Below are 17,299 nucleotides of genomic sequence, written 5' to 3'. Positions count from 1 at the left end.
TTCTTTTTAACTTTATCAACCCAGACTAATACCGACACCTCCACATCATTTCTAGTGAACACAGCCCACACCTCCTGGTGCTGTCAGTAAACTTTACAATGCTGATGAAACAACACAGTACCTGAAAGATTTACAATTTCTCACGATACTAGCTTCTCATTCACTGCTCCATCTGATACATGACATTGGAAACTCAGTGCAGGAGGCTGAAACGAAGGAGCAGCTTTAAACTAAAAACGTCTTCCAGCTCAAAGCTTTCAATGAGAGTCTGAGCCCGGCGGTAAGTTCAGGTAACCTTTATTGTGACTCAACTTAGTTACATCTTCAGATTCCCCCCCTGCAAAAAGGCATAGACAAAGTAGCTGCTTTTTAAACAGCTCAAGATCAAAGCCGACACACACCCCACTGTCTTTACTATTGGGCAGCACCAGGTTGTAATTGGATCCTTGTTACAGCCGTAATCCGGAGGAAGTATTGCCTCACTCAGCAATTTCAACCCATACCCTGTATCCTGGTAAGTTTCTCCCTGCTCATTTGCCAGTGGGGAGAGGGCAGTGTAGAGTCAACCAGACTGCTGTGGGTCTGGAGTCATGTGTAGGCCAGACCGAGTGAAGGATGCAGATGGAACGACTGAATGAATACTCTCCCACAATGGCGGTTCCCTTTCCTAACAAGGGAGAGAGTGAATCAGATGGGGGCTTTCTCCCCCGCACCACCCACTCCCTCTGCCATCTGTCGTGGTGGGATTCAAACCCGGTAGTCCCTGGAACCGGATTGATAGTCCAATCGATAATGGCACTTGACCGTCACTCCTTCAATCCCCCTGCGATGGCACGTGAACTCGCTGGTGCTTCCGCAGGTGGGAGGAGCGGGCGAAGCCCTTCCCGCACTGAGAGCAGATGAACGGCCTCTCTCCGGTGTGGATCCGTAGGTGCCTCAGCAGGGTGAAAGATGTGCTGAAGGCCTTCCCACACTCGGGGCAGCTGAAGGGCCTCTCCCCCGTGTGGACCCGCTGGTGGGCCAACAGGGTGAAAGATGTGCTGAAGGCCTTCCCGCACTCGGGGCAGCTGAAGGGCCTCTCCCCCGTGTGGACCCGCTCGTGGCTCCGCAGGTGGGAGGAGCAGATGAAGCCCTTCCCGCACTGAGAGCAGGTGAATGGCCTCTCCCTCGTGTGGATGCGCTGGTGGATCAGCAAGGTGGAGGAAGTGCTGAAGGCCTTCCCGCACTCAGGGCAGGTGAATGGCCTCTCCCCCGTGTGGACCCGCCGGTGGGCCAACAGGGCAGAGAAAAACATGAAGGCCTTCCCACAATCTGGGCAGTTGAAGGGCCTTTCCCCTGTGTGGTCCCGCTGGTGGGCCAGCAGGTGGGAGTAATGTCTGAAGGCCTTCCCGCAGTCGGTGCAGGGGAATGGCCTCTCCCCAGTGTGACTGCGCCGATGAATCTCCAGGGCAGACGGGAAACGGAAGCCTTTCCCACAGTCGCCACACTTCCACGGTTTCGCCACGGGGCGGGATTCCTCAGGTTTCTCCATGGATGAAGCTTCAGCCGCACACAATCGAACTTCCAGCCCCTTCCTGTCGTGAATTCCTCTTTCCAGGTCGAATAGCTGCTACACGCTCCACGCACAGTGCGCTGCAACAGTGGGGTCTCTCGTCCAGTCCCAGTGATGCTGAAAACATACTCACTCAGTCAGGAACCAAAAAGCTTTGATCCCTCTCAGAGAAATCAGTCGAAAATCGTTGTGGTCCTGGTGGACTGAGTGACTGTCAGACATTGACGGCGAAGTGAGGATCGCAAATGCTGGAGAGTCAGTCAAAACATGTGGCACTGGAAAAGCACAGGGATGTCAGACAGCATCCGAGGAGCAGGACGGTCAATGTTTTGGGCATAAGCCCTTCATCTGTTGATTGAGAAACTTCCGCCATCAGATCTTCAAATACGCTGTAAAAAGAGATTACAAAAGCCATCACTGTCAGTGCAGGGTAGAAATTCTGAACAAGCAATTCTACTTTCTGTGGAATATTCTTTTCTTTTATTATTCCACAAAATGGAAAGCACCATCCCACTCTCTCTCCCCCTCTGTTCTCACTCCCCTCTAACTAATTCCCCTGCAGGTGCTGATTCAGGATCTTACAGGGGCAGAAAAAGCAAAAACATCAAGACTGACATCTCTCTGAATTTTCGATACCACCACCTGAAAGTTAATATCTTTCACAACACTAGGATCCTGCTGAGAGTGAGGAGGTCTGATTTTGGGAAGCAAATACAATGTGTGTCAATTCAGGATGAAGCTGCCACGCAGCTTCTTGAGGAATAACCAGACACAAAATGGTTAACATCCCCGGGAAGGGGAAGCAAAATGAGACATCAAGGTCTTAACACTGACACCAGAGAGAAATTGAATATACTGACATGGCAAACATTAGTGGAAAGCCAGAGTCATAGAGGTAGACAGTACAGAAACAGACCCTTCGGTCCAACTCGTCTGTAATGACCAGATATCGTAAATCAATCTGGAACCGTTTGCTCACACGTGGCCCATAGCTGGGGTCATCCCCACCCCCCTGTCCTGAGACCTTGATGCTTCCAAGCTGACCTTCAAAGGTTCGGTTTTTCCCTCCATTCTTTCCCGGTTGTCTTTTGTAAGTTTTGAAAACTTTCCCAATCCTCTGAGTATAGGATTTGGGAAGTTGTGTTGTCGCAGTACAGGACATTGGTTAGGCCACATTTGGAACATTGTGCACAATTCTGGTTTCCTTCCTATCAGTAAGTGGTTGTGAAACTTGAAAGGGCTCAGAAACATTTACAAGGATATTGCCAGGGTTTGAGCTAAAGGGAGGCTAAGGCTGTTTTCCCTGGAGCGTTGGAGGCGAAGGGGTGACCTTATAGAGGCTTATAAAATCATGAAGGGCATGGGTAGGATAAATAGGCAAAATCTTTTCCCTGCGGTGGGGGGAAGGGGAGGTCCAGAACAAGAGGGCATAGGTTTAAGGTGAGGGGGGAAAGAAACAGAAAAGAGATCTGAGGGGCAACCTTTTCACACAGAGGGTAGTAAATGTATAGAATGAGCTGCAGGAGGAAAGGTGGAGCTGGTACAATTGCAACATTTAAAAGGCATCTGGTTGGGTATATGAATGGGAAGAGTTTGGAGGGATATGGGCTAGGTGCTGGCAGATGGGACTAGATTGCGATGGGATATCTGGTCGGCATGGACAAGTTGGACCGAAGGGTCTGTTTCTGTGCTGTATGACTCTGGAACTGTTCTGTACTGGTCTTAAAATCATGTTCTTGCCTTCCCCCACAAACATTCACTTCTTTGTTGTTCAAAAATCAGATGAGTTCAGCCTTGAATATATTCAATGACCCCCTAATTGCAGGAAGGCATCCCCACCTCTGAACTCAATTTCTCTTGCTAATATACCACTTGCCTTGCTGAATGCTTGCTGCACCTGTCTGACAACTGGCAGTGACTGGTGTAGGAGGACGCTGGGGCTCCTTTGTCCATCCACACATCATTCCAGATGAAGGGCTCGTGACCAAAAAGCCAACTGTCCTGCTCCTCAGATGCTGCCTCACCTACCGTGCTCTTCTAGTACCACATTTTTTGACCCTGATCTCCAGCATCTGCAGTTCTCACTTTCTCCACATCCAATTACATCTCCATTTAAACAATGCATTTCCTTTCTACTTTTTTTTTCCCCACAGCAATGGCTATAACTTCATATTGTGGTACTGCATTTGCCAGTTGTGGTCTTCTCTATATCGGGGAGAGCGAGCGCAAACTTGGGGAATGGTTCACTGAGCATCATACCTGGGTCCACAGAGCCGACCAGCTCATTTCAATTCACCACCCATTTCAATTCCCCTTCCCACCCCCTTTCTGACATTACTTTCTGTGGCCTCCTCTATTGCCACAACGAATCAAACCGCAAACTGTAGGGACAACATCTTAATAGAGAAGGAAGCAAGCAATAAATAATAGACCCCTACAGAGTGCTGAGGAAAAAAAGGGACCTTACTGTCCAAGTTCAGAGATCCCCAAAGGTATCAGTACAAGTAAAACGGGGAATGAGGAAGGCAGCTGGATGGGTATGTGAATACGTGGGGTTTAAAGGGATATGGGCCAAGTGCTGGTAAATAAGATAGATTAATTTCAGATATCTAGTCAGCATGGACGAGATGGACTGTTTCTGTGCTGTACAGCTCTATGGCCATCCACTTCATTTTGAAATGTTTGCACTACCACTTGGAACATCCTGTTAGGGTCCAGAGAGTGCCAGGTCCTGACATCTCCTTCCTCATGTCTCCTATGTATTTTAAATCAAAAATACCATTTTTATGTTCCTGGGTTAGTACTTTAAATACACAGACACATACAATATAATCAGAGTTTCTACTCAGTAGAGACAGTGATGATTTATTTCAACTTGCTAACAGGGTATCAGAAGGGGAGGATCTGCAGGCAGAATTCTTGGAAGAAATTCCATAACAAGATCTGACAGGGTCACTCAATATCATTGGGGGGTTGAATCTGGAAAGAGAAATCCATTCGACCTGCTTCAAAGAGGAACTACCAGTGAACTGAGCTTTAACTGGTTACACAGAATGAGTGTATGTGTCCCAGTGAACTGACAATGGGAAGGAGCTTTAACCAGTTACACAGACAGAGAGGGGCTGGGGCATTTATTTTACACCTGGAGCATCAGAGTCTGAGGGGTGACCGTAGAGGTTTATAAAATCATGAGGGGCATAGATAGGGCAAATAGCCTAGGTCTTTTCCCCCCAGGGTGGGGGACTCGAAAACTAGAAGGCATAGGTTTAAGGTGAGAATGGAAAGATTTGAAAGGGACAACTTTTCACGCAGAGGGTTGTGCATGTATGGGATGAACTGCCAGAGGAAGTGGTGGAGGTGGGTACAATTGCAATGTTTAAGAGGCATTTGGTTGGGTATATGAATAGGAAGGGTTTGGAGGGATATGGCCTGGGTGCTGCCAGGGGGAATTAGATTGGATTGGAATATCTGGTCGACATGGAGGAGTTGGGCCGAAGGGTCTGTTTCTATGCTGGTTCTGGTTATGCTAATCCCTGTGGCCTTATTCCAGATGCGATCCATATCTGCAGGCAAGACACGACTGACTCCAGCTGAGAGTCTCTCTGGTCACCCCCTCCGTACCCCTTGGAACGATTCGGCTCCCTTTCTCAGTCCACTTCCACCACATGACCGAAGCAATGATTGGTTATGTTCTTGCTCTAACTAATGTTATGCGTGCCTTTCACTCCCAGGAGCGTGGGGCCTACAGCGATGTTCCCTCCCTTTCAGCCTCGTCACGGGTAGAGCCTGGTTCGTTGGTGCTCGTCAAGAACTGGACTGGCAAAGGTCTCCAACCTCGTTGGGATGGCCCCTTCCAGGTTTTACTTCCCACCCCTACGGTGGTCACAGTCACTGGGCACTCAGCTTGGGTCCAACTGCACCATTGTAAATTGATTGACCACACCAATCAAAAAGGGGGGAAGAGGAGGAGAGAATCCTGGAATCCCAACAAAAGGAGTGGACCCTGTCCATTTGGGTTTTTGAATCTTGCTGTTGTTCTAATGTTAATCTTATTACAGATACTTGAACTAAGAGGAGGGAGATGTGGGGGATCGCTTATCTCCTCACCTTTCTGATCACATGCAACATCCTGATGGGGAACGCCACTAAGTATGGATGCAACCAGGAATGATCAGAGATTATCCCCACCACCCATGCTGAGGAGATGTTATCCAGTGCACCGGACCAGGCGTCTTTGACGTGTGGAATGTGATGAAGATTGATTATTGCAATGGACTCTTACATCAGAAAGACCAGATGGTCCATCAGGACAGTAGAAATCAGTGAGTTATCATGTCGTTACCATGTTTTTTTGATTTTACCTGCAGACGCAAGCCTAGTCAGGATAAAAATGATCAACTCAGGAACACCATCCCTTTTTGCAGGTCGGGCCAACTTGAGAAAAGGGAAGCCTGATCGGGGAAAATCCTCAATCCACAAACAACTTATTTATACAGGCCCACAGAACGCTCTTCACCCCAGAGGCAGTAGTATGTTACTCCTCTCTATCGGGAGATGACTTACTTGCCCCATCTCCAGTCCCCGATTCCATTCTATTCATCAGACTTCCTCCTGCCGACCCTGCAAAGAGAAATATCACTTTCCAATACCTCCGGTCTGTGTATACAAACAGCTGGTGTAACACTGGCTGGCGTACAGCAGGCCTTATGCGGCACATGGACCTGGAACGGAACCCTTCCCTTGTGCATTTATAGGCCTTTTCTCTGTTCAGAATCTGATACTGTCACCAAGACCATGTACAATAGAAGGGCTTATGCCCGAAACGTCGATTCTCCTGTTCCCTGGATGCTGCCTGACCTGCTGCGCTTTTCCAGCAACACATTTCCAGCTCTGATCTCCAGCATCTGCAGACCTCACTTTCTCCCCATGTACAATAGAGCTAAGGGAGTGCCCAATGGGAACAGCATTCTCAGGACCATTGTCTCCCATACAGTGCGAGTGCTCGAGTCACTTGGCCCATTTTTTTTTTTTTTTAACAGAGCTCAAGCAACCCCTCTTGCAAAACGTCGACCCTTTCCTCCTGTAGACCTGACCAGACCCCCTGCTGTAACATTTCAGTAACCTATTTTGACAAACTCTCCCTAATAGACACCAAACTAGACTATTATTTCTTAAGGTAAAGGTAAAGCTACCAATTTCCTTGTCCTGGATGGCAAAGATGTCCCTCATAAGGTCACCATCGGAGCCCTTGTTCCCACAACAGTACCTTGTCCTGGCCAGTGGACAAGTTGATGAAACCTCCATCTGAGGAGGATGCAGCGGTCGGTCTCAGCCAACCTTGCTCCAACTGGAAGGATCCCAAGGGACTGGGGTGACAATACAGGGCACCCGATAGCCTGGGGAATCCAGAGTACGCTGAGGTTGGAAGGATCAGCAGGGGTGACAAGTCAACAGAACCGCAATTCCCTCTTTTGCGGCCTGACCATTCGAGGAAATAAGACTAAAGAGGCTCTGGAACAGAGTAAACTGGGATTATCAGACCTGTGTCTTTACTCTATGCAGAATCGGTATGCCTTAGACTATATACTCACCCGGGAGGGTGAGGTCTGCACCATTGTCCAAGATAAATGCACTATGGCCATTCCCGATCTCACTGGCAATATTACTAAGATACAAGAAGAGATCCAGGTATTCCTTGACAGAATGACTGAAGGGGCCAGTTGGGGAAACTGCAGGTTGGGCTCATGGTACAATTGGCTTATCAATTTAGCTATGTCTGTTTGTCGGTATTGGTATTATTAGGTATTTAATTGCTAGGCTTATGAGGTCCCTTAGTGATATAGATTTGCCCCAGAAGATGCTCCTTTTGCGATCCAATGGCTCACCCACACGTGTCGATGGCGATGATAAATATGACCAGATGAGCTGCGAGGATGGTGGTGTTGCTCTGCAGGATGTTGATGGCTGGACCACCTTGAAGGGCATTCGTTTGGACTAGCCTTCTCTTTCAGTGATCGCGGTGCAATCAAAGGGAGGAATGAGGGTGTGGGCATTTGGGTGATAAAGTCTATAGTCTTAAAACTTGTCTTTAAACATTCAGACTAAAACGTAATGCTGAATTATTGAATACATTTACTGCACTAGAAAATAAACTGGCAGGAAGGCTCAGAAAGAGGAGAGAACTTAAAGATAGGGACACCTGGGCTCACCAAGTGATAACAGGATGCTGTGAGGCAATTAAGAACGTTTACTTTATCATCGGGTGAATCTGTGTGAACAGGACACCAGGAAGTGATAACATTCACAGCCGTTCCCTTGTGAAATGAATGATAAGTCTTTGAATCTGACCCTGAAACAAGACTCAGTACTATCCATAGCTGTGTAATTAATGGGTGGAGCTTGTCCATTATAATGGATTCTTACTGCCCCTTGCAAGTGGGGCATTCACAAAATAAATCTTTGCTGTCTTGAGAGTTCAAAAGGACACGAGAGAGAGAGAGAGAGAGAGAGAGCGAGAGAGAGAGAGAGAGAGCGAGAGAGAGAGAGAGAGAGCGAGAGAGAGAGAGAGAGAGCGAGAGAGAGAGAGAGAGAGCGAGAGAGAGAGAGAGAGAGACCATTTTAGTGCTGAGGCTGTTGAATCCTGTAGAGAATTAACTCAGTGCTCATCTGCAATGGATTGAATTGAATTGCATTTTGGGACTTTATGATAAGAGGTTTTTATTCCAGGCTTCCAAAGAGTATGATCTCCAGGACAAACCAAGAGAGGCTTTACAGGTCTGAGTTCTCAAAGGATTCCCTGGGCCACCTCAAATCTCCACTTTAACATGGGAGGTAGGACAAAATGGCTTCTGCTTGGCTAACTCGGTGGGACTGAGTCAGGCAGATACTCACGACTCAGAACAAACAAGAAACCACAGACTGATATAAATCCAGTGAAAAAAACTGCAAATGTGAACCTAATCATCAAGTAACGGTTTAATCCTAACCGCCAGACAGGACAAATACGATTCCAAGAACAGGTTGTCTACAAGAAATTATGATAGAGTAGGTTAGATTCCCTACAGTTTGGAAACAGGCCCTTCGGCCCAACCAGTCCACACTGACCCTCCAAAGAGTAACCCAGCCAGAACCATTTTCCCTCTGACTAATGCACCTAACACCATGGGCAATTTAGCATGGCCAATCCACCTGACCTGCACATCTTTGGACTGTGGGAGGAAACCGGAGCACCCGGAGGAAACCCACGCAGACACGGGTAGAATGTGCAAACTCCACACAGATGGTCACCCAAGGCTGGAATCGAACCTGGGACCCTGGGGCTGTGAGGCAGCAGTGCTAACCATTGAGCCACCGTGCCACCCTAGGCTAAGTCAAAAATGCATGAGGACCTTGCAGGATCTAATTGGTTGTTACTATGTGATCATGCTCAATGTCTGACTCTAAACAATGTACATAAGTTCTATACAAACTCTGTAAAAGTCAGCAGATTCTTCTGGCACTCTGGGAGTACTCATCAGTGGCCCAGCGGTTAGCACTGCTGCCTCACAGCACCAGGGTCCCAGGTCCGATTCCAGCCTCCAGGGGCTGGCTGTGTGGAGTTTGCACATTCTCCACATGTCTGCGTGGGTTTTCTCCGGGTGCTCTGGTTTCCTCCCACAATCCAAAGATGTACAGTTTGGCAAATTGCCCATAATGTTAGGTGCATTAGTTAGAGGGAGATGGGTCTGGGTGAGCTACTCTTCAGAGGGTCGGTGTGGACTGGTTGGGCCGATGGGCCTGTCCACACTGTTGTTAATCTAATCCTTCTGGGCTGATCACAGTCTACTGACCCGGCTGTATCAAAGAATAAACTATTGCTTGTATGATTGACAAAAGTGTCATTTCCAGGTTTGTTTATTGACCAATCCCAGAAATCCAAAGATCCAGACAGCAGTCCAGATCATCAGAACAACCAGATAGGAAACGGTTAATGTCCCCAGAATGTGGGGAGCAAAATAAGACACCAAGGCATTAACACCAACACCAGGGAGAAACTGAACATACAGACGTGACAAACATTTGTGGCAAGCCAGAATCACAGATGTACAGCACAAACAGTCCCTTCAGTCCATGCTGACCAGATATCCTAAATCAATCGAGCCCCATTTGTCAGCACTTGGCCCATAGCTCTCTAAATGTTTCCCAACATATACCCATCCAGATACCTTTTAAAGGTTGTAATTGTACCAGCAGTCACCACTTCCTCTGGCAGCTCATTCTTTACACACACCACCCTCTGTATATAGGAGTTGTCCCTTAGGTTTCTTTTAAATCTCACTCTCACCATAAACCTACGAGCAATCCCAGATCAAAGATCTTGACTATTTACCCTCACCATGCCCCACATTATTTTATACAAGGTTGTAGGGTCTCCCCTGTGGGATATAGGTAAAGCAGTGTTACTTCTGCAACCATAATTGCTTCTGCAAAGTAAATGAACTAACGCCAGGGTATAATTGTTTCAGCCAAGAGTGGAGTTAACAAGAATGAAAACAATGTAAAGGAAATATATAATTGCTTTTGTATTAGCTAAAATGTGCATACATGAAATGTGCCTGTAAACAATGGTAGATATTACAGACAAACAGATAAGGTGCTGTGAGGGGAGGGGGTGTAGGTTGAGCTAGATATGCTCGTACAGTTAAAACCATCTGTTTCCTGCTTCTGCAAAAACAAAAAAAAAACCACAATCAAGGAGGTCAGAAGGCTCAGTGTCGGCGAAAAATGGGAGGAAATGTTACTTTCGCAAACAAGGAAGCAGCTGGCAGTGAAAGAGGATATACGCTAACACTTTGTTCACGCACAAGGCCGGATAAGGCAAGAAATAGACAAGAGTAATGGGCGCCACCGGGAAAGAATGGAGGGACAAACCGATCTTTTGCGGGTGAGCTTGGAACATCAGGGCAGGGGGAATGGGAATGAGGGAAAGAAGCTGAATGTGCTGGAGCAAGGTGGAGGAAGAACAGAGGATGTAAAACCGGCTTGAAGCTGCAATGAGGAATATTGCATGTGCTGTACTTGTACCTGTTGCAGTTACTGATGGGAATCGGGTGCATTTTAAACTTAAAAACAGAAAAGATATCCAGCCCTCCCCCTTCCCAATCTCTATCCTTCAGTCCCTCCTCGCCCGGGTAACTAAGACACATACCTGAGTTTGCGGAGGCTGCTCCCTCCCTGGATTCACTCCAGTTGCTACAAGTGACCAATTTCCCCTCCTCCCATCTCTGTCTCCCTCCCAGGATGAAGAGTCGTCCTGAGGGCGGGAGGTTCACTTTGAAACTGACAGGGTCACTTCCGCGTTGTGACGTCAATAAAGGACCGAGGGGCGGGACGAAACCAACAGCGGGACGCCGCACTGCGCATGCGCTGCCCCTGCAGCAGTCGGGGTGGAGAACACATTTTCCAAAAACCCCTCCCTTCAGAGAATCCCCACAGTGTGGAAGCAGGCCACTCGGCCTCACCGACCCTCCCAAGGGTCACCCACCCACACCCATTCCCCTGTCCCCATTGCTCTTCATTTATCCCTGAGTCATGCACCTTACCTGCATATTATGCCTAATTTAGCATGGGTAAAAACAATGACTGCAGATGCTGGAAAGCAGATTTTGGATTTGTGGTGCATCCGAGAAGCAGCAAAATCGACGTTTCGGGCAAAAGCCCAACATCAGGAATAAAGCATAGCTAATCCACCCTAACCTGCACATCCCTGGGCATTATGGTAATTTAGCATCGCCAGTCCACCCTAACCTGCACATCCTTGGGCACTATGGGTAATTTAGCATAGCCAATCCACCCTCACCTGCACATCCCTGGGCACTATGGTAATTTAGCATCGCCAGTCCACCCTAACCTGCACATCCTTGGGCACTATGGGTAATTTAGCATGGCCAATCCACCCTAACCTGCACATCGCTAGGCACTATGGGTATTTCAGCATGGCCAATCCACTTTAGATTAGAGTGGTACTGGAAAAGCACAGCAGTTCAGGCAGCATCCGAGGAGCAGGAAAATCGACGCTTCACGCAAAAGCCCTTCATCAGGAATAGAGGCAGGTTGCCTGCAGGGTGGTGAGATAACTGAGAGTGGGTGGGGTGGGGGTGGGGGTGGGGAGAAAATAGCATAGAATACAATGGGTAAATGGGGATGGGGTTGGAGGGGATAGGTCAAGGAAGAGGGTGGGGGAAGGTAGCAAAGAGTACGATGGGTGAATGGGGGTAAGGACTGATAGAGATAAATTTCAGGTTGTCAGTTGTACGTTGATTTTAAAGAATATAAAGGGTCTTTTAAGAAATAGTTTTAAGCAAGGAAATTACTTGTAGCTGACCACAAATAAAAGGGCAGCAGGGGCATTTCGCAATAAGCTCATAGTTTGTAGGGCCGCGTTTTGGACTATCAAGATATTAAAGGATGATCTCAGAAGTCAGACGGTTCGATAAGAGGAACTGGACAAATCAACAGGAAGGCTGTAACGAACAAGGACAGCCAAATAAGGCAGATTTAAAGAAAAGCAGGTGAAGTAATTAATAAGTATGATAGGCTTAGGCTTGGGTGCAGGGAATTACCAAATGAAGGAATAACGGGTGCAAGTAATCACCAAATAAAGGGATAGAATGAAATAGATACGTTAGGGTCCGGGTGTCCTTGGAGAAGGAGTACGCGGTGTCTACCAACACCCTGGAGTTGTTCAGAGAGAGGTGGGCGCCGCAGGGAGTGGAGTGCATCATTTCTCCCTCCAATTCTATTTTGATTTAGTCCCTACCCTCCCCTTCACTGTTTTGATCACACAGCACTGCCCTTTGATGTGAAGGGCAGTGTTTGTCACTGGCCACCCGGGTGTTTTCCTATCTTCCTGGTGGTGGAACTTCAATAACGATTGGTGCACTTAAGAAAAAAAATAAACAACAGTTTCAGGGCAGGTCTGAAGACCTCCTCGTGGGTAGAAAAAAAAATAGAATGAAATAGATACGTTAGGGTCCGGGTGTCCTTGGAGAAGGAGTACGCGGTGTCTACCAACACCCTGGAGTTGTTCAGGGAGAGGTGGGCGCCTCCAATTCTATTTTGATTTAGTCCGTACCCTCCCCTTCACTGTTTTGATCACACAGCACTGCCCTTTGATGTGAAGGGCAGTGTTTGTCACTGGCCACCCATGTGTTTTCCTATCTTCCTGGTGTTGGAAATTGAATAAAGATTTGTGCACTTTGTGTCTTTCACTGTGTCTCACACCTGCACACACACCATGGGAAAAAAAATAGAATGAAATAGACACTTATGATAGGTTTATTGCTCAGTGTAGGGTGTTGAGAGAGCCCTCAGAAAAGTATAAAAAACTCTGTATTTTACTGTCGGGTATGTCTGTCTTCATACAGCCACCCATCTTGCAAGATGTTCGAATAAATGTGCTGCTTCGGAACTCTTTGACTCGGACTGAAAATTATTGATTAAATTGATTAAATTGATTTGTTTCTCACAGCACTATTTGGCATGGCCAATCCAACCTAACATGCACATCCCTGGGCACTATGGGTAATTCAACATGGCCAATCCACTTTTGATTAGAGTGGTGCTGGAAAAGCACACCAGTTCAGGCAGCATCCGAGGAGCAGGAAAATCGACGTTTCAGGCAAAAGCCCTTTATCAGGAATAGAGCCTGCAGAGTGGAGAGATAAATGAGAGGAGGGTGGGGGTGGGGAGAAAGTAGCATAGAGTACAATCGGTGAATGGGGGTGGGGATGGAGGGGATAGGTCAGAGAGGAGGGTGGGGGAAGGTAGCAAAGAGTACAATGGGTGAATGGGGGTGGGAATGAAGGTGATAGGTCAGACAGGAGGGTGGAGTGGCCTGTTCGGATCCGAACTCTGCTTGGTTAAAGGTGGTCCGGAGTCCGTGTAGGATGAGTTGGTTACGGAGGCGGCACTGAGGAAGCAAATGTGGCTGTGGTAGCGAGTCTGTTTCAGGACATGATTGAAGAGCTTCAGGGCAGAGGAAATGACCTGGGAGTTGCAGTGGGAAAGGGATTCCTTGAGATTCTTGTAGAGAGAGGAGGAAAACTTCTTCAATGCAGGCATCCTTGCAAGAGGATTCACAGTAGGGTTAAATGCAACTAGGTAAAAACAAGGACTGCAGATACTAGAAACCAGATTCTAGAATCACACAACTCCAGGTTGTCGTCCAACAGGCTTCTTTGGAAGCAGTAACTTTTGGAGTTCTGCCTCTTCATCAGGTGGTTGTGGAGGATAACATCCTAAGACACAATTTAGAGCAAAACATTCCAGTGTCCTGCCACTGAAATGGTATATTGAACAAACCTGGATTGTTAAGTCTTCCACCTTTTCAAATAGGTTGTAGGTCTCATTACAATGTAAATCCCAGAATTTCTTGTTGTCACCTTCTCGAGATAACAAGGTTTTATAGCAAAAGCTCACATCTCAGCTCAGACAATGCATTAAAAGTGTCAGGTCAGAGTCTGTCTGTATCCCAATCTTGAGTCAGACTGGTTCTGTTTCCAAAGTCGAATTTACAAACTATTACATGTATTGACTGCCTGCAGATTTTTCCTTTAAAAAATGCACATAGAATGTATCTGCAAATATACATCTCCCCCCCCCCCCACACACACACACACATACGCACACGCACAAGTTTGTTGAGTGAATTCGTACTTGCAGAATTATGTCTTACTTTGCTCAAAAACTGCATGAATCCATGTAAGATTCTGTAAATCAGTTTAACCATTGTGGCACAGAGTCTCACACAGGGGAACTCACACCTTCAATACATTATCTGGGCTGACGTAACACCAATTGGTAAAGTTCACTTGAGGATTTAACTATTTTAAGAGGTTTTGTGATTTACATTTGAAAGAACTGAAACTATCATGGTCATTCGAACAGATGAGAGACTTAACAAACAATCCAGGTCTTTTTCAATGTATCGTTTCAGTTACATCACACTATAAACTGTTGCTATAAATTCTGTGTCTTACAATTTTATATTCCACAATCCCCTGATGAAGGAGCTGCACTCCGAAAGCTAATGCTTCCAATTAAACTTGTTGGACAGAATTCCTCAAGTAGGGCACCATAAGAGTCCTGGGAGACTGCTATTTCTTGTTTACTTCGTAATGAACAAACATTAAGCACGGTCGCCAATTTATTTCTCATTTTGTCTCATTTTTCTTGTTTTATTCCCTGCGATGATGTGGGAGAATTGTTAGATTTGGGTCAGCCATTTGGTCACATATTAAAGCCTGGAAACCATTTTGAATCTCAGCTTAGTGCCTGCTTGCTAAAGCTTGTGTTTCCCAGGCTCAGCGGAGACGGTTGGCCTTGCAGCTGTACTACTTCCTGATAAACAAATTCTTTCCTGACAAGGGGCTTTATTTCCATCCCCCACAGTTGGCGAGTCAGGCAGGAGTTACCCTGGTCCTGCCAGGTCACCGGCCGATATCCTTTGAGAGATGAATTATCGAGGGTGGTTGCTGCTTTTGTTGGGTCCAAAATAAAGGGGAAAGCTGGCCAGGGACAAAAGTGCTGTTAGAAATGTTGATACAATTCTCCCTACTCAGCCACAAGATACGAGTGAGAGAACTCAACAGGGTCCTAGCGTCTGGACGTAATACTGCTGAGAGCACTTGTGCTTTACAAAGTTAGTAATAATGAATTTGCTTACCCCAGGGTTACGAGAGGTGAAACCCTATTTGATAAGCCCTGGACCCACACTGAGGTCCGTGGCATGCTTCAGGATGCCCCCAATCTGTTTGAGTGCCCAACATTAGTTTTAATTGACGAGTAGAAATCTGAAATATAATTGCTCGCTTCAGGACATCCAGACTTGAATGAATTTGGCACACAGGACACATTGGGCAACTATTAACTGAGACATGTAGAAAGTTGACGAGTGTTACAGAGAGGGAGAGAGGCGCGCAGGCAGAGGGGGGCATAAGCAGCCAGAGAGAGAGGGGGGGCGCAAGCAGGCAATGTGGGAGAGAAAGGTGCAGGCAGGCAGAGAGAGAGTGAGAGGCGCAGGCAGACAGAGAGAGCTTTATTCCTGACGAAGGGCTTTTGCCCGTAACGTCGATTTTGCTGCTGCTCCTCGGATGCTGCCTGAACTGCTGTGCTCTTCCAGCATCATTGATCCAGAGAGAGTGTGTTTGTTAACCACCTCCTTGCCTGGTCGGCCTTTTTCCCTGTCTACAACTTGCTTTTATAGAATCACCTCGCGTACATTGTTATGAATATTGTCGAATAAGAGTAGATGTATTTAGTAGATGAATCAAAACCATCCCAATGGCTGAAACAGCTGACACTCTAGTGTTGGACAAGTGGGAAATATTTGCATCAGTTCACCAAAACTCTTCAGAGTTTACATTCATGGGTACGCCAAGCCTCAGCATTAGGACCGGGACATATTGGCGCTGAGATGGAAAGGCCCGTTCCTAGTCCTGCTGGGTTACCCGGTCAGCAGTCAGGGTCAAGGGGAGGCCGCATGGACACACACAACACAATGCAAATGAGCGCCACCTCCTGGAGGAACACCAGAAGACCCCGTCAGAGACACATCTTCAGCCTTCATCCGTGAATGACTCAGCCTGATCATTCTGCCTTTCACTGCACTATTCATTATCTTTCTTTCACTAACTATGTTTGATTGGGCCTGATAACCTCTAGTAAACAGGAATTACAGTTTAATACTTTTTTTATGCACAGAAGGTCAACCACTCTAGCTGCTAGGTATGTGCCCATATCCCCATCCATCCTGAACTCGTACCAAGCGAGCCCTTATGGAGTTTGAGCAGCTTGCAGCTTTCTTTCCCCCTGCCTTTGGAACTGCTCGATTGGAAATCAAAGTCACCCCGCAGACAATCCTGTGCTCGGCTCAGTTCACTGTTGTGGCCCTCCCCTCCAGCGATCTCCCAGATGCCGAGATTTTCCATTCCTGATAAACCTCTGATGATGATTCCCAATCCCTGGAGCCTTCTGCCCCTGTCCTTACTGAACCCGAGGACTATCAGTCCGATCTCCAAGCACCAACCCCTGGCTCTGGGTATACTCCCCCTTTTGCTTACACCCCCAATCTCCTCTTTTCAATAAAAAAGGAGGGATTGTGGGAGAATGTGATCAAAATTGACAAAACTGCATGGAAGCCATTTTGTCACAAAGCAATGTTTGCAGTAAAATGTAGCCTGTTAACATAATGCTGTCTGAGCCCTGGCTAAGGAATTCTGTTTTGATAGCCTGACCTTGCAGCTGCAGGCTGTCTCTGCTCCTCAGGCCATTAGACTGTGCTGCTTCAGAGAATGATGGATTGGTTCTCTCTGTCCCTTAGTGGTAATTCGAGCTGAGCTGAACCTGCGGTATAAGATAACATTCAGTTTTGTAGAAATTAAGAAACGTAGGTCTGGATAATGTATGTGAACCTTACGACTGCCCCTCAGTTGCATTATTATTGGAGAGTGGGGCTTGTGCTTTACCATAAAACTTGTAACATTCTGTATTTTATTGGAATACGTCGGACTTTATTTTGAACTAAGAGGTATTCCCCAATGGCAACGAATAAAGCTAGTTAATTGCTCAAGGTCTCCTCTCCTGACTACCTTGCTTTAAATGATTTGGCACACGAGTTACTTTGTCCCACCAGTACTAATAGTTACATCGAATGGAGAGAGAATTCCTCAAGTAGGGCACTATCAGAATCCTGGGAGAGCCCTATTT

General features: G+C 47.0%; 1 protein-coding gene across 4 annotated transcripts; it reads right to left on the bottom strand.

The window, feature by feature from the left end:
* Positions 1-280: 280 nt before the first annotated feature.
* LOC148144659 (uncharacterized) lies at positions 281-16,847 on the bottom strand. 4 transcript variants are annotated; one of them, XM_087975034.1, is made up of 3 exons: positions 10,740-10,816; positions 6,116-6,172; positions 281-1,941 (listed from the first exon to the last, which is right to left on the bottom strand). In XM_087975034.1, exon 3 carries the CDS (start codon positions 1,529-1,531, stop codon positions 815-817), a length of 717 nt encoding a protein of 238 aa, XP_087831160.1. In that variant the 5' UTR covers positions 1,532-1,941; positions 6,116-6,172; positions 10,740-10,816; the 3' UTR covers positions 281-814. The 4 variants fall into 4 exon arrangements, with proteins under 4 accessions (XP_087831160.1, XP_087831161.1, XP_087831162.1 ...); XM_087975035.1 differs by lacking the exons at positions 6,116-6,172; positions 10,740-10,816 and adding an exon at positions 16,828-16,847; XM_087975036.1 differs by lacking the exons at positions 6,116-6,172; positions 10,740-10,816 and adding an exon at positions 11,134-11,153.
* Positions 16,848-17,299: the final 452 nt, after the last annotated feature.

Source organism: Chiloscyllium plagiosum, unplaced genomic scaffold (assembly GCF_037043375.1).
Source record: "Chiloscyllium plagiosum isolate Xiang-an unplaced genomic scaffold, Cpla_swu_hap1 HiC_scaffold_27, whole genome shotgun sequence".
NCBI classification, from domain to species: Eukaryota; Metazoa; Chordata; class Chondrichthyes; order Orectolobiformes; family Hemiscylliidae; genus Chiloscyllium; species Chiloscyllium plagiosum.
Note: the sequence above shows the minus strand (reverse complement) of the source record. Positions and strands in the feature narration are given on the sequence as shown.

Coding starts and splice junctions, on each gene's coding strand:
- LOC148144659 (XM_087975035.1), bottom strand. CDS start 1,531: ATGGAGAAACCTGAGGAATCCCGCCCCGTGGCGAAACCGTGGAAGTGT.